The sequence below is a fragment of the Dendrobium catenatum genome, unplaced genomic scaffold (genome assembly GCF_001605985.2).
Source record: "Dendrobium catenatum unplaced genomic scaffold, ASM160598v2 fragScaff_scaffold_218, whole genome shotgun sequence".
Classification (NCBI taxonomy): domain Eukaryota; kingdom Viridiplantae; phylum Streptophyta; class Magnoliopsida; order Asparagales; family Orchidaceae; genus Dendrobium; species Dendrobium catenatum.
The window spans coordinates 55,210-80,025 of NW_021318680.1; the positions used below are offsets into that span (position 1 = coordinate 55,210).

The 24,816-nt window shown below is 34.2% G+C and overlaps 1 protein-coding gene across 1 annotated transcript; it reads left to right on the forward strand.

The window, feature by feature from the left end:
- The first annotated feature begins 2,618 nt into the window (after positions 1 to 2,618).
- On the forward strand, positions 2,619 to 24,017 carry LOC110098282 (30S ribosomal protein S17-like). The gene is made up of 2 exons (XM_020825057.2): positions 2,619 to 3,033; positions 23,666 to 24,017. Exons 1-2 carry the CDS (start codon positions 2,872 to 2,874, stop codon positions 23,813 to 23,815), a joined length of 312 nt encoding a protein of 103 aa, XP_020680716.1. The 5' UTR covers positions 2,619 to 2,871; the 3' UTR covers positions 23,816 to 24,017.
- Positions 24,018 to 24,816: the final 799 nt, after the last annotated feature.

Consider the following 24,816-nt stretch of genomic DNA (forward strand, 5'->3'; position numbering starts at 1 on the left):
CCATTTACTAGCTTTTGCTTGCACCGCAGAGCTAATGAGCCTACAAATATAATCCTAATTACGAAAAATGTTCTCCATCTTCCGACAATTTCTTTCTTTCCAAACAAAATAAAGATTGCAACAAGAATAAAGAAGATAGAGATGTTTAGCTTCCACAATCAAATTAGAATTCTAGATAAAATAAAAAACTTGCAAAAGATTTGGTCTAAGCATAAAGAATTTAACTTAGGCACAAAGATAGAGATAATGTTAAAAGAAAAGTCACATTCAAAAAATAAATGATTATGACTTTCCTGCCCCATATTGCAAAGAATACAGGAACTAGGCACATTAATATTTCTCCTAATTAAAAGATTAGCATTTTTCAAACCATTAAGCATAGCCATCCAAGAAAAACAAGAAAACCTAAGAGCATATCTCTTATGCCACACAAATTTAAACCAATCCACCTCATTAAAATGATTAAAGAACATAGAATAAAAATTCTTAAAAGCAGGAAAGGTCACCTTATCCCAAACAATATAAGGAGTGACTTGATTATGAATCAGAATACTCGAAATAACCAGAGCAATGTCTTCTGGAATATATACAGAAATATTTCAGCTATCATTAATAATCCATTCACAAACAGTCCTTGCATTTAGAGAATGAGCCTCAAAACCCATATGAATTTCTTGAAGAGCTTTCTCATTAAGCCAAGGATCCCATAAGAGAGGTAACGAACTATTGGCAGCCAAATTAAAAGCTATCTTGCTTTTAATATCTCTTGCAATAACACAAAGATCTTTCCAAAATTTCGAATCCTTTTGAGAGCAAGGCTTCCAACAAGAAATATATTTGAATTTAGCCCAAACCGCAAGAGGCCCCGTATTATTGACAATACACCAAATAATACAACAATCGTAAGCAAAGCATAAAGCATTAAGATTACGAATCCCTAAATCACCAAACTTTTTTGGTTTACAAACATCCTTCAAAGCAATTATATGAATCTTCTTAATATTAACTTCACCCTACAATAAAAAATTAGAGCAAGCTCTTTTGAATATTTTGAAACATGTTTTAGGTAAAGAAAGCCCTCTAATCCATTACAAAATAATATTAGAGAATGTGAAATTAATATATTGAACCCTCACAGCAAAAATTTTAGCTTTCCAACCATCAAGAAGATCAATAATTTTATTCATTAACAGTTGAAAATCAAAAATTAAAAGTCTTTTACAAGAAATTTGCAAACCTAAATATTTCAAAGTGTCCTGAGAAATAGGGATTCCCAAAAGCTGACCAATATTATGAGCAATTAAACACCCTTTAGAAAAGATAGTAGAACTTTTCTCTGGATTAACTTTCAGCCCAGAAATCTTATGGAAATAATCAAGAATCATCTTTAACTTTTAAGCATTCAAAATAGAGATTTTCCCGAAATTTAGAACATCATCCACATATAATAAATGTGATATAGAATGTTCACCAAGTCTTTTATTTTATTTTTGATATTAAATGAAAACATGATGTCATCTTAAATAAGTGTTGTTTTTCTTTTTATTTAATGTTGCATAAGGCAATGATGAACGGTGGTGAACGATATTAGTAGGGGGTGATTTTATTTTAAAAAATAAATACTCCTAATAAATATCTAAATAGTATTTTGAGTCTATAAAAAAGAACTAAATTTGTTTAAAAACTAAAAAAATAAATTAAATTCATTTTTTTAATAAAAATAAAACAAAAATGATTTCTAGGGCTTCAAATGAACTGAGTATTTTACGAGGTACTTGTGGCTTGGTTTGATTACAGCTCTTTCATGATTATTTGTTAAAATAACCAAACAAGTTTGAATACTATTTAAATCACTCAGATTGTGAATGAATAAATTTGAACAACTATGTGTTATCTTTGTTTATATTTATGAACAATATCAATTAAAACTTGTAAATAAGCTCAATGAGAAGCTTGATACGAAGCTCAATTAATATTTAACACAGAGCATGTGAATAAACTTGTTAATAATCTATTCTTATAAATCTTTATTTGGTATATTCTCATATATTTTTAGTATTATTATAATAAATGATTATTATTTTCTTAAAATTAGTTTCATTTTTTTAATGTTGTACCCTTAAAGTGGAATGCATTTATTCATAAAGAAGAGATATTTGTTCAAGTTTGTTGGATTGTTTATTTAAAATGTTAATCAACAATCTTGTTTATAAGAAGAATTGTTTTCTGAGCTTATCTGTTTTTGATTGAGCTCATTTGATATATCGAAAATACTAGCTAGATATTTTTGTGAACGGGCTATTTTGATAGTTGGTAAATTCTCGTTAGATACATTCGAGAACAATTTCAAGATAATTATTTGTTAATATGCTTAATAAAATTTATTTGTTAAGTTAATGAGTATCTTAAAAAAGGCTTAATACTAGTTTGAGATTGATCTTTTATTTGAAGTTCGAAATAAATACTTAAATAGAATATGAAATAAATATAAATCAAATATGAAATCTACCACTTTAATATAAAAGCTAAAACCAAGATCAAGCTGAACTTAATAAGCTGAAAATAAAGTAGCTTAAATATCAACAATCTCCTCTGGCTCCATTCGTCTGCAGCCCGACAAACCCTCTGTTTTTTTCCCCGGTAGTAGGGTTTTCGCTGCTTTCTTTTGGTTTGCTACGCTTCCGGTCTGCTAGCCTGCCACGCTCCAGCAAAACACATATCTTCCCACTTTCCTCTTCCTCAATCCCTCACCCATTGGCAGCTGCCAGCTTGTTCAACTGCGGCCTAGTCTCTCTCTGCGCTACGACTTCTATTCCCGATAAAGATCTGTTTTTTTGTTGTTTGCTTGCTCGACCTGAAGAAACGGAGTAGATGAAGTCGGTGGTGGGAATGGTGGTTTCGAACAAGATGCAGAAATCTGTGGTGGTTGCTGTGGATCGGCTCTTCCACCACAAGCTTTACAATCGTTACGTGAAGCGGACTAGCAAGTTCATGGCTCACGACGAGCACAACGAGTGCAGCATCGGTGACCGGGTAATTAATTGCATTTGCTAACGTACCGATTGTTTTTTCACTGTTTTTTTAGTATTTTTTTTTCCTGTATGATACCTGCCAATTATCTGCCCTTCTTTTTTCAGTGGTTTTTATCTGAGGCTACTCATTTCCAGCGTCTCGTTTTTTTTTAATCTTCCATTCAACTGATGAACTGCAGGAACTTATCTTACAATTTCTGCACTAGATCAATTCTGCTAATTGCTGAGGGCTCATGATAATGCTCCCCCCTTGGAACTATATGGGTTGTTGGTATTTTCTTCTCATTTAGGGGCTGTTTGGCTGCAAGTAGGATATTTTTAGTAATTCTGTAAATATGGATTTACTAAATCCTAAGCATGTTAAATCCTAAAAATTGTTGGGCATTATAGATGTTAAATTCTACTAAATGGTGTGAAACCATTTGGCAATGCAATTTAGTATTTAAGTCGATTAATTCATATAGTTTTATGCATAATAAATAATATTGAAACAATAACATGTAGTAAAACTATATCTATTCATGAAATCAAAATAATACTGCACATTAGCAAGAATATCATATCCAATAAGATGAAAAATATAATTAAATATTAATTTATTATTTCATTGTTAAGAAAGGTAGAGGTAGATCTAAAAAGACTTGGTTAGAAAATATTATAAATGATATTTCTTTACTAGATTTAAACGAGAATTCGACTTTTAATAGGATAGAATGGAGAAAAAGGATTCATGTAGCCGACCCCACCTACTGGGGCAAAGGCTTGTTGTTGTTGTTGTCAAATATAGCGTTTAATCAAGTTGATTGGAGTCGTTGACTCATTTCTTGTGATTAAAATAATGTGTTAGTAGTAGATAATCCATGGAAATTTTTTTCTTAATAAAATAAAATCTTACACACACTTCTTACAAGTTGGTGGCGATTGAATGCCTTATTGCATCACTTAGAATTCTTTACCTTATTGCATCACTTAGAATTCTTTCCCCAACTATTATATGCATGTTAGGGACTTCATCATTGATTTGTACCTCACCAAAATTACTTTCATGCTTCATTTAAACTTGACATATTTTGAAATACATATCGTGTCTGTGATAGCATCCAATGAAATTGTGCATCACTGTACAAGCAAGCACAATATCTATATGAACTCTTAAAGAAAATTACCGCATGTAAGTTAATACTTTGAATCTCTCTTTTGAAATATCAAATACTCTTTTTACTATATTACATAATTGTGCGTGTTGATGATTGTACAATTCCTGCTCGATTGAGTGCCTGTAAGATGTTTCTCTATAATAATCTCTAAAATAATATTAGAATCCTTTGAGTTATGCCATTAACTTATCCTTGTTAGCATAGCCATAATCAACCAATTAATAATTAGCAAATGACACTCTAAAGTCTCCTTCCACTACCCATCACCATACACTCAGATCAGCTATAAATCCCTCGCAGCAAGATGTGGCATTGACAAATTTGAGATCAAATGAGATTGCTGCCATAACATTTTATGAAGTAAATTCTTTCTGTTGCAGTATCAATTATGCATTCATCTGTTAATGATAGTAGGGATATTGATATTATACATGGCTCCAATCACATTTTTGGAAGTAGGGATAAAATTGTGGGTTTGATCATAAGAATGGATGATAGTTTGTTTTCATGATTGTCAGTTTAATGAACTCTTAAGCTAAAAAAAACTATTGCTCGTAGTATTAGAATCAATGTTTCAAAAGAATGCTGAGAAAACTCATAATTTTTTGTAAGTATGTGCATGTGCAGCTCTTAAATTGAATATACCTAGCTGTTCATTTGCTATCATATCGTGACTTACTAATAAGTCTTCCAATTATTGGAATGCTTCTATTGGAAGCCTAAAATAGTTATATGACCACAATTTATGCCTCAAAAGTAGATCGGCTACATGCTGCTGGCCAATTTATGATTTGTTTAATATAAACCGTCATATTATTGGATCCTCATACAACAAATTATTTTACTCCATAATAAATGAAATTAATTTACTTATACTATCGTGAACCTCTATATGTTTGTCAATCATATTGCAAATTTCATTAAGAATTGTACCCAGAGATAATTACACATCACTACAAAAGACAATAAAATGTGATTTATTAGAAGGATAAATGCTTTGATAATTAACAAAAGGGTTTATAGTTGAATGTCCATTAAGAACATATTGCAATGATAATTCCAAAAGAAAAGTAGGTTACAATACAAACTTAATAAGATTTATAAATATGCAACTAAAGCTAACGGAAATCTAACAAATCTAAGCAAACATTAGGGCTAAATGTTGAAGACAACTACATATATATCATGATCATGGCAACAAAGCTGGAGAAGCATAAAATCTTGACTCAGTTGCACCCCTAGGTAAGACTGCTAGGTAAGCTTGATCTTTTTGGATGCTATTCACTAGGCTAATGAGCTAGGGTTTTGGTTGATATACAAAACATATATGATTTCTAATGCTATATTTGAGCCTTTTTTTTTCCTTCTTTTAAAATCTTTTTTTTTTGTGTTATTTGAACTCCGACAGCATTAGACTACAAATATCCTCGCTTATTAGTTTTGACATTCAAGATAAAACACTTATCTTTGTTAGCAGTAGAGATGTGTTTGGAAGGATGGTTCTGTATATACTATATTGTTGTTAAGATAAGCTGAGATATTACAACATGCATTCAATATGCATAAGAGTACTTTTTTTTTTGCTTGCCCTTGCAATCTGAAGAGTGTTGTTGCTTGCCCTCATGATGTGTTTTGTGGTGGTGTTTTTTTTGTCTTCTCTTGTTTTTTGTGGTAATGTGGTTATTGTTGCTATGCTTGTTTCTTTTTAGTTGCAATGAGAGGTTGCTTCCATCGCCAAGACCATATTACACAGGTCTTCATCAAAGCTTTAGCAATGTATGCTACTTTTTCACCTTTGCTTGATTGATAGAGTGCAGTTGTATGCAGTCATCCTTGGCCTATTTTCTTCCTTTGAAGGGTTATTTTATGATCCTTTATAATCCATAACAATGAGGTTAAAGTGCTTCTGGACCTTGTTGGATGAGGTTAATGTTGTTAAAGATTACCCATTCACTCACCTAAGTATTCAGGTGATGTGAAGTGATGCCAGAACATCTTGCACACCCCATATGCGTACACCATTACTAAGCGTTCCTAGGCAAGTGCCTTGCCCTTAAAACATTCAGTGAGGTGAGCACATTGCCTTGATTTGAAAGATGAATGCTAATGTATACTTCAAATATTGAAGATATTATTTTTTCTAGGGATGATGTAAAAGCATTATAAGAGTTGGCACACAAGCATGCCCACTTTCAAACTAGCGGATCACTTGCCTTTGCACCTTTGGAAATAAGTCTATAAAATGTTGGTTTAAGAACTTATGCTTTAGAATAGTAAATATATAAGATGAAGATGGTGAGTCTAAGTAAACAAGTAAACAAAAAAGAGATGGACTGCAAATTATATGACAAAGGAGTAAGCATGGATAATGACATACAATAGTTAGTAGCAAAATTGATCAGAAGATTAATTTACTAGTTGAGAAGGTGCGTGGAGGATAAGCCAAGATTACTTAGAAGTTGTAGAGGAGAATTCTGAGAGCCTTGCGGTGTGTTTAGAGGAAACTTGTGAGGGCTAGCATGCTATTAAGAGAAATCTATTGAAATTGCGATTAATTGGCAAGGCTGAGATGAATTCAGGAAAGGCCTTGACAAGATTCTAACTTGAGAGAATGCAAACCTGGCTGGAGTTTTCTATTAATTGTATGTCAAGATAATTACCGCCTCATGATTTGTGACCATGATTTCATGTAATAATATTTCTTTCTTTTTAATATAACAAACATTTCCTATCATTAGAAAGTGTTGTCTTAGGATTGAGAATCAATTAAGAATAAGAATCGATTGAGATAGTTCCGTAACTGAATTCTAAATATCATATAGTTCAAATTAGAGATTTCTTAAAGAGAAACTTTGTGAAGTTATAGAGCATGAGAGAGATGATTCAATGAAGCATCATCTTCCTTCTTTGTATCTCCCTTATTTTTATAATGAAATAATAGTTTATTGCTCCAAAAAACAAGAGTCCAAATTACTTGTTCCATTTATTTTTCCTGCTCATTGGATCTTATTTCATGTCTTGTTTGTGGTTTCAAATCACGCTTTTGGTATCATAGTGCTAGCTTTGGAAGAAGCCAATGAAAGTTTATAACGAAAATTGGTCCTAGAATACAATTTTGTCGTTAACGGCAATGAGAAGCCAACAAATGCTCTAGAAAGCAAGATGGTGACTTTGAGCTTTATTTCGGAGGACGACACCAATTTTTCAAGGTTGAAAATAAAATTGATATCACTACACTTGATGGTTCTATTTACATCGAGAAGCTTTATGCATGGGTAGATCAACCTGGAACCTATTTTAGTCCATACAGGTCTTCTTCCAAATTGAAGGTTTATTTACCTAGTTAATATTCACCAAGCAGGCTTTGACAAGGTAGAATGTTTGGGTGTTAGAACATAATCTATTGGCAATTCAAGAAATTGCTCTAAAATATTATAACCCATTTGCCACGAAGAAGGATGGTGGAGGACGTGGTAAGTTGTGACATCGGCAAGATAATATTATGTAATCTTATATGGCATAGTTCAGGAGATAAGCCTAGAGCATGGTGCCTTGCTAAAAGATGTCTTTGTGTTGACCCACGACAAAGTTGCATTACAACATCTCCAATGAACTTTTTCTCTTCCCTTAAAAAATCTTGGTCAGCTAAACATATTTGCTATAGCCATTCGGAGAAATAGCAAAGGTCGAGGTGGTAAACCCTGTTTTGACAAGAAGGTAGGGGAATTGAAAGTTAAGCAGAATCAAAAGGGTCTTGACAAAGGTAATTCCGTATCGTCTTCTTCTAAAAATACCCTTAATTATGATCATTGCTGGATTTTGGAACATGTAGAGCAAAGTGCTATATAAGTCATCTGAAAGTTTTAATAGAGAAGTTCAAAAATGATGTTAAGGACAAAAGTTGGCCACAACAATGTGCCAATATCAAACATTAGATTTAGTGAACTGACTTGATATATGCCTTTTCTTGATGGAATAGCTGAATGTGAAAGCCTCATATGACGTATGACCTAATGAGCATGACTGTTCACATGGAAAATCTAGGTGAAACAAGAATTAGTTAAACGTTATATTCAGCTCATGTAACATGAACTTGATCTTAGTGATTCTAGCCAGAAGACTGGGACTTGAGATGAATCTTCACCCACTTGGATGGATTCAAAAGGACTTCGAGATATTAATTGAGTAATAGTGCCATGTTCACTTTTCCATCACTAATGTTCATCGACAAGGTGATTTGTGAAGTGGTACCTCCCGACATTTGCCAGATTTCTTTGGAACCATAAATGTGAGACCATCATATTATATTGAAGGACACAATAATATTGTTTCTCCAAGGATGGTTTGAGGTACATTATCAATAGAAGCAAGGGTTGTTAGCCTTTGAATATGATGGCAATTGAACTGGTAAATAGAATGATATATGTTTTTCGATATTTAATTGTGCTTTTTATCTGATAGGAGAACCCAGATAGAAATATATTTGCCTTTTTAGTCGATAGGAGGAGACAGGAAAAACATCGAACTTATTGTTTGGGGAATAAGAGTTGAGAATGCAACACTTAGTAGAATACTACCAAGAGCTTTCCCAAAATCTATGAGGTTTGTCTCCTTGACGAGCTATAGAGCACAAGATTAAGCTCCTCTTAGATTCGGCTCTCCCCAATATTGGGATGCATCACAACTCGGTGGTAGATAATGAATAGATAATGAAGCCAGTGCATGAGTTGCTTGATTGAGGAATCATTAAGCCAAACAACTCTCCATGTGGATCATTGATTGTGATGGTGTTAAAGAAAGATGGTGGTTGTCAAATATCTATAGACTACCATATACTAAAGAAAACTATAATGAGAATCAATATTCACTTTCTAGAGTGCAATGTTACAATCCGGGAGCTCGACCTTGTGTTTTGATGATTACAAATATTATTGGATGTTTATTTAGTTTCTCTTTCTTTATAAAATGCATATGTTTTTATTGTGCTCTACTAATCCTTTTATGTATAGCATACACGAAGTAAGACTTAAGGATTCAAGGCTTAAGACTATGCAGTGTCTATGTGTGAGTCAATTTATGTCTTAAAGAGTATGTAATTTTTATTTTTTTAGTCTATATTTGTAATAGGTGTATATTGGCCTAATAACTGTGCACACACATAAGGGAGAGCGTAAGTAAATATTTTAATATTTTTTTATATCATTGGACGATCAGTGCAATAAAAAATTAATTAGAATATTTAATTAAATAAGATTAATTTGTAATGGGCTATAACTAATCGTACTGTATGACCACAACATCATATAAGACGATCAGCTATATTTAGTATCCCTGTTGTCATTTAAATTAGCCGATAATTCAAGTTTTGAAAGTTCTAATCATACTGTACGAACTAGTTCGTATTGTACGAAGTTTAAATATCTTGCGTAATTTAATTCCTATGATTAAGCAATCAAATCAGGATTAATTATGATTAACGATCGTCCAGTACAATCGGCAGAGCGACCTCCTGGACAATAATTAATCGTCCCAGGGTTCGTCCTATATGAAATACTATTTGATTGAACTAATTGTACTAGACGATATTGGATCGTACATAAGAAAATGAACTAATCGTATCGTACAATATGAGTACATACTGTACAATATGAGTATCGTATTATACGATTAAGGATGACTGAATTGAAAATTAGCATTTTAAAATGCTCTCTTTATAAACTCTTTTCTAATTTGAGAGAAGGGTTTTTTGGCAGTCAACGGCTGTTTTCTTTTGTGAGAGAGCTTGGAGAAATAACATTGAGCAAGGGAGAGAGAGGGTGCGATTGTGTGAAAGGGAGAAGAGCCTTGAGGGATTCAAGGGAGTGTGAGATGGGTTTTCACACTGTTGCTTCGACTGACTTGCACCTGAGGCCTTGTGGTTGTATTGTTGTGTCTTTCGAGAGGAGCTCTATGAAGAAAGGCTTTGGTGCCAAAGGCTTGCTAGCCGAGAAGGCTAGTTGTATGACGACTCCACCTGACTGAGGAGGTGAAAGGAGGACTCAACGAATTCGTCGGACTAAGTCGAAAGGAGGACATGGTGGCTTTGTAGGATTGAGGAGGTGAAAGGAGGGATTCTTCAGGTGTGAAGAGTCTATAAAGGTGCATTCTCCGCTTGTGGAAAAGGTGAAGGGCTTCTCCATCTAATTTTGGGATGAAGCAAAGTCACCGTGTTAGTGCAATTCCCGAAGAGAGGACATTTGGGGGAGTGGACGCAGGTCAAGTTGACTGAACCACTATAAAAAGTAGTTGCATCATTTTACTTTTCGCATTTACTTTCAGCACATTTATTTCCTTACAGTTTAATTTTCAACCCTCTCATTTGATTGTGATTGCACTTGTGAAAGAAGATTATCGTGATTCATATTTATTTTTTAAAAAAAAAAACCAGAATAAGTAAAAAAATGTTATTAGTTTTAATATTCAAACGTTTATGCTTAAAATTAGATTTTGGTCTTTATTCAATTTTTTTTTTTTGAATTTTTTTAAATCACCAATTGACCCCCCTCTTGGTGGGCAAATTATTGGGTCAGGTGACCGGAGGCGGAAAATAAGTTCGGACATCCAATAAAAATTTGCTGCGTCACCTTGCGCTTTAGTTGCGCTTTTTGACTTGCGCTTTAGTTGCGCTTTGGTTGCGCTTTAGTTGCGCTTTTTGACTTGCGCTTTAGTTGCGCTTTACCTGCGCTTTAGTTGCGCTTTACTTGCGCTAATTTTAAAATAATTTTTTATTAATATCCGGACCTATCTCTGCGTTCGGTCACCTGACCCAATAATTTGCCCGATATTTTATTAATACCTCTTGGTGTGCCATCTTCACTATTAGAGCACAAATGTTCATTTTCATGGAAGACTTGTTGGTTTAATTGAAGAATGCTATAATATTTTCAAAGCTATATTTGAAATTTGGTTGCCATCAAGTTTCAGTACATTAAGAAGATGAGCAGAAACCACATTTAAAACAAGAATAAGGCAATTTGAGTGAATGGTGCTGATATTCAATCTTTGTAATGCATCGACTATATTTAGGTATCTAATGAATGACATTTTGAGATCATTTATAGATGATTTTGTGATTGTCTACTGACAACATTCTCATCTACAACTGAATTTGGGTGGAACATCTCAAACATATAGAAAAATTGTTTGACTTCTTGAAGAAGAACCAATTTTTTCTGAATTTGAAGAACTGGATTTTTTGAAGAAGACCCCACTCTATTAAGGGTTTAAAGCTAGCAAGGAAGATTAAGATCAACCTCAAGAAGATCAAAACCATATGAGACTGGTCTCAGCCATAGAATGTGATCAATGTGTGAAGCTTCATGAGAGCATATCAATATATAAGAAAGTTCATCCATAACTTTTAGTGGCTGTTTGGCAACAGCATTTACACAGGATTTGAGTAGGATTTAGCTTAAATTTTGCAAAACAGGATTTCAACTCGGCATAAATCGCACAACGGAATAAATCCGTCTTTACCACCTTTTTGTGGTAAATCCTAGATTTAATAAATCCATAAGTTTTAAGGATTTACGAGTTTTGGCCGAAGAAGCAACACGAAAGGGAGAAAATAGTTACCTTTGCAATGAGCTCCCTCCCTCCTATTGTCATCGTTACCTTCGATCCAACAGAAGAATGATGAGTTGTCCTGACTTTCAATTCGACAGGAAGGATTGTCGTCGAAGGAGAAAAGGAAGTCTTTAAGCAACTTGTTCAAAACTCTACCTCTCACGTGAAGCACATGCGAAGTCGAATTGTTGGAGAAGAGGGAAATCGAACCTTAAGTTTACGTCTATGGGAAGACAAAAGTGAAAATTTTGAAATCGGCAAGCATTGGAAGAGAGGTATTACTATAAGAATTAATTAATTTAATTCAATTAGTTTAATTAAAATTAATCAAGATTATATTGTAATTAATAAATAATTAGTACAACAACAACAACAACAACATCAAGCCTTTGTCCCACTACGTGGGGTCAGCTACATGAATCCTTTTTCGCCATTGTGTCATGTTAAAAGTCAGATTCTCAGTTAAATCTAATAAAAAAAATATCATTTGTAATATTTCTAACCAAGTCTTTTTAGGTCAAAGTAATTAAAAACTAATACAATTAGCTTAATTAATATAATTTGAAATATAAGTTATTATGATATGCTAGGGGGGGCCACCTTGTGGGGCCCAGGAGTGTTATTATTCGTTATGTAAGCAGGAGGAATCAATGGGAAGTTGTTTAGGAAGGTTCCTAATCAAATGAAGCTGTTTAGAAGGTTCCTAATTAAGGGGGAACTATTTAGGAAGGTTTCCAATTATGTTTATTATACGTTAGGAAGGATTTAATTAGGGAGGTTTTAATTAGGAAGCTTCTAATTATGTTTATTATATGTTAGGAAGGATTGAATTAGGGGGGTTTTAATTAAGAAACTTCCAATTATGTTTCTTATGTATTATGACTATTTAAGGGGGAGTTTGTCTAGGGTTTGAGGTTATGTTTTGTTGAGGGGGAGTTTGTTTATTCTAAGGTTTATTGTGAGTTTTCTAGCGGCGTCTAGGGTTTGTGGGAGAGCTGATCTATCTCTCGAGTAGTAGACCAATTTTATCTTGCATTATTTTTGAAGAAGTTCAAATTTAGCTCCTAAATTGGTATTCATGCATTTATTTCTTATCTCCTTTGTTGTTTTTATTTCCAAGACACATCATATTAATTATATAATTAATAGTATAAATAATAATAAAGTAATTAATTAGTGGAACACTTAGGTGATTAATGAGATAATTAATAGTCTAATTACTAATTAAAAGTAATTAAATAACACTTAAATAGTTAATTAAATTATTAGGAGTATTAATTAAATAATTAGTTATTTCAAAAAATAATTAACTAATTAATTAGATGTCAAATTCTTATCAAATTAACACCAAAATAAATAATTTGATAATTAATAATTAGTTATAAAATTATTATTTAAATTATTTCATAATTAAGCTCGTTTCTAATTATATTATTTATCATTATAATTTATTGATAGTAATTAAAATTGAAATTAATAAGTAACTCATACTTAACATGTAAATTAAATTCAAAATACAATAAATTTTGTTTTTAAATGAACTAACCACCTTAAATCCTGGATTATGTTGCCAAATAGTTTAGTAGAATTTAATAGGATTTAACAACTATCTTGCTAAATAATTTTTAGGATTTAACATACCAGTATTTACTAAATCCGAATTTACAGCATTTACTAAATCCTACTAAAGTTAAATAATACTCATTGTCAAACAACCCCTTTTATACCTACCACACCATTGCATTTGCTAACTAAGATTAATTATAAATTATTCTCGATGAAAAAACATGAGGAAACTTTTTTTTCTTAAGAGAAAGATAAGCAAAGCTCTAATGCTAGCGTTGTTAATTTATATTTAACCATTTGAAGTTGAGTTTGATGCTTTCGAATGTGGGTTCCAAAAATTCATGCCAAGTTTCGCTATAAAAGTTTTGTGTTCTAGGTTAAATTTTCAAAAAGTTGATTGGATTGTAGATAAGACGCTCCTTAGACATTTCATCCTCATTTTATGAGATTTTATTATATGGTTTTAGGTTTCTTATGGCCACAAGCCACTATAATTAATTATCATGAGAAAACTTTAGTTATTTGCTAGAAGTAAAATGTTTAGCATATACTAGTAGTAGATTTGGTCTTAGATTAAGAAATTTACCACTTATAGCTTAAAGCAGAGCAGATGGTTTTTTTTTTTCGCAGGGGGGTTGGGATGATGATGAATCTGAAAAAGATCTTATAGTTTCGTCGTCCCGGGTTGTCATGGACCCTGGACTACTTAATCAAGAAAGATTGTCAACTAAATCTGATCAAATGATTCTTACTGGCAACTGTAGATTACTATTTTCAAGGGTACCTTATAGGACTATGGTGAATATTTGTCTAAGTGTCATGGACCCTGGACTACTTAATCAAGAAAGATTGTCAACTAAATCTGATCAAATGATTCTTACTGGCAACTATAGATTACTATTTTCAAGGGTACCTTATAGGCCTATGGTGAATATTTGTCTAAGGAGACAAATTTAAGTCGACTTTAGTTAACAGAGCATTTTATGCCCTCTCAAGTGCACTATATGATTCACAACTCAAAGGTTTTTATGTTATCATAGAATTGATTGGCACTAACCGTGATTATAATTTAATGGTTCTATTTTATAAGTCTGAGGGCTCCGATCGTAATCGTTATTTGTGATGTTTTTTTTTAATTGTAAAACCACATGTTAGAAAACATATGCTACATTTTTATTGGTGTAGATCAATTAAAAATGAACATAGTGAATGATAAGACATCGCCTTTTTGTGATTTTAGGTTATTCTTATATGCCACCCTCGATAAATTGTTGTAGAGTGTGAATGAATTTTGTTTTAAGTTTTATGGGGCATATTTTATTCTCCTATTTTTAGATTTTGTAAATATTGAATTTATAAAAAAAATATTAGAATTTCCACCTCAACTAATTAGCTCCGTAATTTTTTTAAATTAATTAGCTCTGTAATTGAGGGTATTTTAAAAGTAAGGTCCCTTTTGATTGATATTGAAAGTAAGGCTCCTCTTTAGTCAAATGGTAATATGTCATGAAGGTTGATAATGCATTTTTTATAATGTAATCCTTGGTTCTATAAACCGGGTGGTTTGAGGGTAGGCTTGCAACAACAACAACAACATCAAGCCTTTATCCTACTATGTGGGGTTGGCTACATGAATCCCTTTTCTCCATTGTGGCATGTTAAAAGTTAAATTCTCATTTAAATCTAATAAAGAAAGATTATTTCTGATATTTTCTAGCCAAATCTTTTAAGTCAAATCTAATACATCTACTTTCCTAAACGGGTCATCAAAAGGTCGTCAAGGCTAGACTTGGATTGATAAAAGTCATTCTTTCTCAAACCCTGTACTTATTTAAAAAAATAATAATTTGCATTCTTAGCTTATATCTCTTTGGCTACCCTTCCTTTTTTACTACTCATAGAAGTCTTGTAAGGTTTGGGTATCGCCAACTAAAAAATTTTGTTTTGACATTTTCTAAGGTGTGGTAAGCGTGGATTAATATCACAAATTATAAATGAAATGTGGATCTTTTTTGCAAGAGTCCACTTTGTAATCTTTTGGCCTATTTGCAACTTCTGAGTATAGGATTCAACATGAATCATATAAGATAGATTGATAGAAACCTTTGGTAAAATATTAAACAGTACTTATAGCCCAACAAAAAAAGTATATTAGATTTGGTGACTTTTGCATTTGATTTTCTCAAAATTCATACTATTAGATTGGGTGAATTAGAGAATAAACATACATTTGTTGGCATTCTAGACTTTTTTTTTTCCGGGGCCTATTTGAAAGAGGATTGTGCATTTTAGTTATGAATATCTAAATAGGATGAATCCGGCTATGTGAATATTATTGCTTCAGAATATAGCAATTAGAATTAGGCTCGATCAACTATAATTTGTATTATCCATATAAAGAGATCTTCCAATTGAGGGGATCGAACGATTTAAGACGAAGAGAAAGGTCTATCTATCTTCTTTAATTATTCAATGAAACTAATGATTTGTTAATGGAGTAGATAACATCAACCACTTCAACAACTCATTTGTCATTCAATATTTCTTCATTTGGTTGTTCATATCATTTGTACATAGTGTTTTAAGTTTTCAATTCATCCATATTTCAGCATCATTATATTGCTCCATGGAGCTAAGGCCAAAAGAAAGTGCTTTTTTATCTCTACCATCCATTGTTTAAATAGATGGGGATATTATTAGTAGAATTCAAGTTGGATGGTTGATGTGGAGGAATGCTTCGGGTTTGTTGTATGATAAATAGATGGGGATATTATTAGTAGAATTCAAGTTGGATGGTTGAAGTGGAGGAATGCTTCGGGTTTGTTGTATGATAGAAAAGTACCATTCAATCTTAAGGGAAAATTTTATAAGATGGCGGTGAGATCTGCAATGCTTTATGACGCAGAATGTTGGCCATTAATAATATTAAGTTAAGTGTTGCTGAGATGAGAATGCTCAGGTGGATGAGTGGACTTGCTCTTAGAGATAGGATACGAAAAAGTATATCAGGGAAAATGTTGGAGTAGTTCTAGTGGCATATAAGATTAGAGAGAACCGCCTTAGATGGTTTGGTTATGTAAAACGTTGGCCTTTCGATGATCATGTTAGGAGAGTAAATGTATTAAATTTAGCCTATGTTAAGAAAGGTAGAGGTAGACCTAAAAAGACTTGGTTTGAAAATATTAGAAATGACATTTCTTTATTAGATTGAAACAAAAATTTGACTCTTAACAGGACACAATGGAGAAGAAGGATTTATGTAGCCGACCCCATGTAATGGGATAAAGGCTTGATGTTGTTGTTGTTGTATCCTTTCAATTTTATTCCACTAAATCCTTTTTCATGGGCACTTATCTTTTTGGTTAAGGAATTAGGAATCTTGCTCCTATTACATGAATTAAATCTTTTGTTTCATTCGAGATAAGCCATCTCATTCTTAATAATGTCTTTTCCATTGACAGCATTCTATTAGATAAGAACATATTTGATTGGGGAATATGTGTCGATAGGCCACATTTCCCCCACATTTCCAATACAACCTCTATCAACGACTACTACAATCAGAGATTTAATCATCATTAAATAAAAATTCACCCAGCAGATTGCAAGAGAATAACCTTCATCATTGGAGAAGGCTCTAGTTTTATGATGTTATGCCTTTTATCCTTGAGAATGTTAGAGCATCATATCAATGAATGATGGACCACATGTTTAGACAACATAAAGGAAAAATGTCTGCGTAGATGATTTGTAGGTAAAATGCTAAATGTCGAAGCAGCATTTTCTCGATCTAAAGAGACATTTATCATGTCAACAAAATTTAACTTGTGTCTCAACCTGAATAAATGTACTTTTGGTGTCTAGTCACTGAAATTTCTAGGTTTCCTACTCATAGTTGAGGGATAAAGGTGAACTTGGACAAGGTAAATGTGATCTTAGAAGCGCCCTCCCCCAAAAGGAGTTATAGTGAGTAATTGGGTAAATTGTTACGTTAAGCCGTTTCAACTCGAAGTCGGGTGAGAGGTGCTCTCCGATCTTCAAAACCCTGAGAATTGCTAAACTCTTAACATGGAACACAGATTGCTAGGGCTTGCCAGTAGTTGATGTTACTCTTATCTTCTCTTCATGTATTGCAAAGCCTATTGTTTGGAAAAAATTTACTGTTGTACCTTAGAGTAAGACTGGAGACAACTAGCTTTATTTTAATCCATGAAGACACTAAAAGAAGTGGCCCTCTACTACGTCAGTAAAATCCTCCTAGGAGTCCAGCTATGGTACCCCATCATAGAAAATTGACATGGACAGTGATCATCACTGCCCGATGACTTTGACTATATTTTCAGGCACACTCAATTCAAGTTGTCACCTACCACACCCTAAGTCTATCTTTTGCAAACCGGGTCACTCGAGAAGACCATTGAATTGGTCGGTGGAACTAAGTGTATTCCAAATCTCATATATTTTGAGAACCATAATCAAAGTGTAAGCCTTAGCTAAATTTTTTGTTGACTGTTTTCTTCACAATTCGAAGAAAAAGATCACGAACAACTAAGGATCTTTTTGGAACCTATACATAGATGATGTTCAAAAGCACGAGAAGTTAAGATCGGGATGGTCCTAAATAGCCTGGTTGGAATCATAATCCCATGGCAGTAGAAATCAACTTCTCGATCATTAACAATTAGACTTAGCATGAGGTTTTGATTGTTGACTGTGTTGCAATCGAGGTTGGAGCAAAAAACCTGATAAGAGATGATGTTTTATAAAAACATCTTTTATTGCAAAGAAGGAAATGAACAAATTTGAGTATTTTAAAATCCAACAAATATTGAGGGAGCTAAACAAGTTAGCCGACTTTTGAAAATTGAAAATCTTGGTGGGCAATCTGTCCAGGAATTCTATTGATCCACTATCGCAGAAACCAAGGCCATGCAGGCGGAGAGAGTAGCATTTTTGAGTTGGGTTGATTCATTCCTCGAATAGTTGAAGATGGTTAAGATCCTATTGATAATAATATACTAGGGAAGATTTGATGCAAGCAAAAATTTGAGAAGAGCCCCAAATTTTTGCAAGCAATAACTAAACCTTCCTAGGAAATAGAAATGACACAAAATACTAAAAAAAACCTTTTATATTATATAAAGACACTTAAAACAAAGGACACTTACAAACTTATGAAATTAAAATAAAACAACACATACAACTTCCTAAAATTGCATTTCTTTGATTGATTGAGAAGAAGGATACAAGTGAAAGGGAACTTGCAAATAAAAGAAAGACGTTAGAAGCCGAGACGAAAGAGGAGAAGCTCGCAAGCTTTCCTAGACGAAGAGAGGAATGGAACAAGCTCACAAGTTTTTCCACGACGAAACCCGCAGGTTTAGGCTTCCAAAAATAACATCATAACAACCTCCTAAAAACTCTTTAACAGCCACAAAACATCTCCAATTTATAAGCAAAAGAAAGAAGCCAAACAGCCATTCCACCTCCAACCAAAACCAATCAGGTTTGGGAAAATGAAAGACCAAGGGTCAACCACAAAGCAACCAAAAAAAAAAACCACCCAGAAACTGGTTATAACATCCACGGGACAGCAGCCAAGAACAGAATCGGCAAACAAAGAAGACCCAACGGGCAATAAGAAACAGAACCGGTAAAAAAAAGGAAATCTCAATTGGCAGCCAGGTAACAGAGAGCAATTAGCACAGCAAGGGGAATGAACCACACTTCGGAAATAGCACCAGAGGAGAAGAAACCGAAGGGGTAAAGAGAAGGGAAAGAGACACAAGTCCACTCCACAATAATGAGCTATATAGAAGAATACCTTTATGCATTAATAAGCTAGGGAGTGTAATTGTTCCACCAAATAATGAGCTAAACATTAGCTCAAGCATTAATGAGCTAGCACCAAGAAGATCACAACATTTCAGCTCACAACCAGAGCAGCAAAAGCCCAATCCGAGAGCAGCCATGCTCCAAATCGTGAAACAGCAAGCAGCCCAAAGAACAATGGACACGAGGAACTTGCTGAAATTTCAGAATTTCAGCCGCCGGTGGTCCCGAATCGATGCTCTGATACCAATTTGATAGGAAACACTTGGATTTCCAAGTGTTTCACACCAAAACCAAGAGGATCCAACGGAAAACTGCTGTCCACAGCAGAAAAACAGCCAACTGCACGAAAATCTGAGAGGAAACGTAGGAGAAAAACGTAGGAAAAACACTGCAAACACTTTTATTTTGATAACGGATGAAAAGCACTTGCAAGATACAGCTTTCCTTCAATTCGAGAGGAAGGAAAAACTCTCCAAAAGTTCTCCGGCGAAGCCAAGAGCCCAAGACACCAAAAGCTAGATCTCAAAACAATTCAAATTCAAGATGATCTCTCTTTCCCCCCTAATCTCCTAATTATACAAATTAATCATAAAGGACCATAATGGACTTCCTAAAACAGCCCCTCATTCAAAATTCTCCCTCCCAAAATCAATTTCAGCAACCGTGGGGTCCACAGGGGGTTCCGCCCCTTTTTGCTGTTTCCGCCTGGAATAGCATCGTACCGGTCCAGAAGGGACCGGTCCGCTCGTAACACAAAACCAATCAGGTTTGGGGAAATGAAAGGCCAAAGGACACCACAAACAGCCCCCAAAATCTGCACAGAAACAAGAAGAAAATGCCACGGGAAGCATAGCCAGGGAGCCACGGGAAAGCAACCAGGGAGGGACCCGAGGAGCCAAGCCAGGAAACGAGACAGAGGAAGACACGGGAAAAGCAGCTAGGGAGAAAACAGAAAAGGCAACCAGCCCACAGCTTTTATTCACAAGGAAGAAACCAAAGAGACACAAGAATGGGAAAAAACAAGCTCCACTCGACATACCTTTATGAATTTATGAGCTAGGAAGTGCAATTACTCTAAATAATGAGCTAAACTTCAGCTCAAGAATTAATGAGCTAGCACCAACTAGAACACAACTTTTTTAGCTCAAAACCAAGTAGCCAAAGCCCAACTAGAGAGCAGCCAAGGCCCAAACTGAAATACAACAAGCAACCCAAATGACAAAAAGGACCCAAGTTGTTTTGACCCCCCCTTGCCTACATCAAGATTTAAAATTAAATCATCCCAAGACCTTATTCATGGATGTTGTGTTATTCAAAAGGTTAACAACTCCTGCATACATATCTTTAATGACTTGAATATAAGCATTATTAATTCCTTTCTTTTCTAGAACTCTCCATGGCACTTCTCTTGGAACTTTCTCATATACTTTCTTTAAATTAATAAATATCATATGTAGATCCTCTTTATTCTCTATATACTTCTACATCAAACATCTCAATAAATGTATAGCTTCCATAGTAGACCTACCCTCATGAATCCAAATTGATTTTGAGAAACATTAGTATCACGCCGCAACCTATACTCAATAACTCTCTCCCATAGTTTTGAAGTATAACACATTAACTTAATTCAAACAATCTTGTGCATCATCTTTATTCTTTAAAATAGGAATCAACACACTTGTTCTCCACTTATATGTCATATTTGTAGTCTTTAAAATAATATTAAAAAGTTTAGTAAGTCAAGAAATTCTTTCATCTCCTAAGCATTTCTACACGTCTATTGGAATATCATCAGGTTCAACAGCTTTTTCACACTTCATTTTCTTTAAAGCCTCTCTAACTTCGGTTTTACTAATACGACAATAAAAATAAAAATCTTTATTTTTATTTAGGGTGCTAATGTCATTAAAGTCAATCACATTCTCACAATCTTCTTTAAAAAGTTTAACAAAATATCTCATCATCCTTTTTTGAATATTCTTTTCTAATAAAGTACTTTTTGATATTCATCCTTAATACACTTCACTTGAACTAAATCCTTACTACTCCTATCTCTTTATTTGACTAACTTATACATATATCTTTTGCCCTCATTATTATCTAATCTAATATATAAATCATTAAAAGCTAAAATCTATGCATCACATATTGTTTTCTTAGACTCCTTGCAGGCCTCTTTATATCTTTCCTAATTATCAGAATTTTTACATCTTAACTAATTTTTATAACAAAAACTTTTTTATTTTTCCGACTACCGACCTACCGCCTATTGACCTAGCGCGGTGCGCCTGTGCCGTCGTGCCAACTGCTAAACTACAGACGTAGCGAGGTGCGTCTGCGCCTACCTAGCTCTCTAGTTGTCTCAGGACTCCATACATGAGGCGAACGGGTCCGAACTCGCTGGCGGGTCAAACCGGGTTGATTTCAGGTTGTTGGGTCAACCCAACCCGATCCAACCAGGACTGGTCCAGATTTATAGGAGGCAGAATAGTAGAAGTTCTGCCCCCATCTCTATCTCCCCTTGATAGGGGGGTTCATAAGCTTAATTAGGGGGAATTAATGGGGTATTTATGAGGGAAAATTCAAATAGAAGATCTGTTTTGGAGTTTACCTAATTATTGTATGTTTTGGTGGCTAAAATCAGGTTTTCACCTTATTTTAGCAGAAATTTTTTGGTTATTAGTTCTTGTTTGGGCTCTAACGGTGTCTAGAAATTTAGGAGAGCCGAATCTTCCTCTCTAATAGAAGATCCATTGTACCTTGTTTGTCTTCTCCGTATTTCATCAATCTAATGGCTATTTAGATGTTTTTGCCAGAAGATTCTTTTCTATCTCCGGTTCTATATTGCTGAAATTTCAATTTGAGCAATCGATTTCTGCATATGTTTCCTATCAGATATGGAGTGCTGAATGAGAGAATATATATATATAATGGTGAGATAATTATTTACTTATGATGAGAAATGAAGTGAGAGATTGGCGAAGCTATGGCAATCAGATAGGAAAACCTCAACAATTACGATTCTTTTCATTAATGCTTAAAACCCTTTGATGGTCTATTTATAGGCTAAAGTCTTGAACCTTGTTTTCAATAGTCTTTTAAATGTAGATAATGGCAAAAATATCAAAAGAATTATGAAATCTATCCTAGGTACATAAAATGAAATAAGCTTGTGATCAGTATGATTAAATTAAAAACAAACTAATTGGATAACACATCAGATTGCACTGCAGCTTCTATAGTGATGTTTCTTCGTGATTGTGCTATAGAATTTGGCAGATGGTTTCCATCAGGTACTAATGGTTATGCCCGTCGAGGTGGCTGTCTTGCCTGAAACCGCTTCGTGAAGAATTTGATGCATTGCCAGAAGACACTTGCAATTGATAACACTCACGATTGATTTCTGAAAACTTGTTTTATCATACTTTTCTTGGAACTTCTCGCCACCATCTTTTCTCCCAAATTGCCTTTGTTTGGTTTGCCGATACATTCATTGATTTCTGCATTGTATGCGAACACTTTATTAGGTCAAGTGACCTGATGTAGCTCTACATTCGGACACCAATAATATGTCGCCACGTGCTCTTACTCTTTATAGCGCGGTCCGACGACCTGACCCGGGATTGCTATGTTCGAGTATTGCTCGGTATTGCTCTAGGTATTGCTCGGTATTGTTAGGTATTGCTTGACAATAACGAGAAATATCGCTCTGTAATGCCGAGAAATACTTAGCAATACCGAGAAAAATTCGGTATTGCTCGGTATTTCTCGGTATTGCTCGGTATTGGTCTTCACAGAATGGTATTTCTCGTTATTGCCGAATAAAATCGACCAATGTCTAGCAATACCGAGTAATACCTAGCAATACGCAAACATAGCAATCCCGGCTCCGTTACGGGTCGGGTTGTCGAGCTGCGCGATAAATAGTGAGAACACGTGGCACTAATTTACTGGCGTCCGAACATAGAGCTACGTTAGGTGACCGGACCAAATAAAAGTTCGTCCTAAGGGCATCTCCAACCGAAAAACTCATTTTTTTAACTCCAAAATGCAGTAATACATAAAAATGCAGTAACTTGTCTTCAACTAAAATTCATTTTTCAACACCAAAAAAAGAATATTCCTAATATATTCTTTCTTATATTTCACTAATAATTAATTTTCGAATTAAAAAAAAAACAAATAGCAGGTGAACAGCACGACGCCAATATTGACATTGCTCTGTTCACCCGCGATGAAATAGGGGCAAAATTGCCGCTTGATTGGAGCGACGGAAGAACGGCAAACAGTTGTCTGCCGTTCCATTGGAGATGCCCTAAATATTATCTTTTTGATTTTTTGTCATCGCATTCTTATTAAACAAGCCAGTCATTATAAATTGTCCTTGTTTTATCTAAAGTTTAAGATACTTTCTGCTTGCTTGCTTCTTTATTTGACATGGAATGTTCGGCTTCTTTGTTCTTAAAGGTTAGATTGGATCCATCTAGGCCGCTTAGTAGGCACAAGCATTGGGTTGTAGCGGAGATCCTTCGTCGGGCTAAAGTGTACACTCCACCTCTTCCACCTCCGGCCGCCGCTGCTGTTCCATCTCCCGATCTTGCTGAAAATCCAAACTAGTAATGCTCATAAGATTTACTCACACATTTTGATTTTGCATTTTAAAGTGAAACATTTCTGTCTGAAATTTGGGAGTTAATGCTCTTGTCTTCTGTTTTTCTTCTTTCTTTCGCTTTCATTGCTCCCCTTCCTCTCTTTTCATCATTCTTTGTAAATAATGCAAGGTGGTTAATAGCATAGTTCTGTTGTTGTTCTTATTGTTGCAATGTTGGGTGGGCCAAATTCCAATATAAGATTATAACAATAACTTTTAAGATTTTTGTCAACTAAGTTTATATTCACATAACAATTAAATTTTATCAACCTACTTAAATTGGGTAACTAACTAATTTGTGAGGCTGCTATTTATATTGGCTAAACTAATTATTTTGTTTTTTTTTAAATGCCCATACATTTAAAAAGAAATGCTTTGAAAACTGTTGATCAAGCTAAGTCTTCCATTAAAGGCTCCAGACAAACTGCACAGTGAATTAAGGAAGGCCCTTAAATTTATATAAACGCTGGTTCTCTGCAAAACTATCCATTTTAGCAATCCATTTGTGTCATCATAGGGGGAAATTATTAGGCCCCGTCAGCGGACCTAAAAATAGGTTCGGACATCCAATTATAACTTGTCATGTGGATTGCGTTTTTCGACTACGTTTTGACTGAGCTTTAATTGTGCTTTAAGTGTGTTTTGACTGCTTTTTTTGATTGCGCTTTACTTGCACTTTACCTGCGCTTTATCTACGCTTATGCGCTTTTGATGCGCTTGACTTAAAATTCCAATGACACGTGTACATTTCACATGTCAATATTTTATTAATGTTCGGACCTATTTTTAGGTCCGGTGACCGGACCTAATAATTTTCCCATCATAGGATTATGGTATGGGTGTTAACAAAAGAATGATATGTGCGAGTTTAATTTGTTTAGGATCTATTTGTGGTTGTATGGTTGTGTCTATTTCTATAGATATTTAGTAGGAAGCTCGTGCGTCATTATAGAGAAATTTGATTGAC

Excerpts from the sequence above, each read along its gene's own strand:
- LOC110098282 (XM_020825057.2), top strand. The coding sequence starts at position 2,872 with ATGAAGTCGGTGGTGGGAATGGTGGTTTCGAACAAGATGCAGAAATCT. Across the intron at positions 3,034-23,665 it reads AGTGCAGCATCGGTGACCGG|GTTAGATTGGATCCATCTAG; the intron begins GTAATTAATTGC and ends TTGTTCTTAAAG.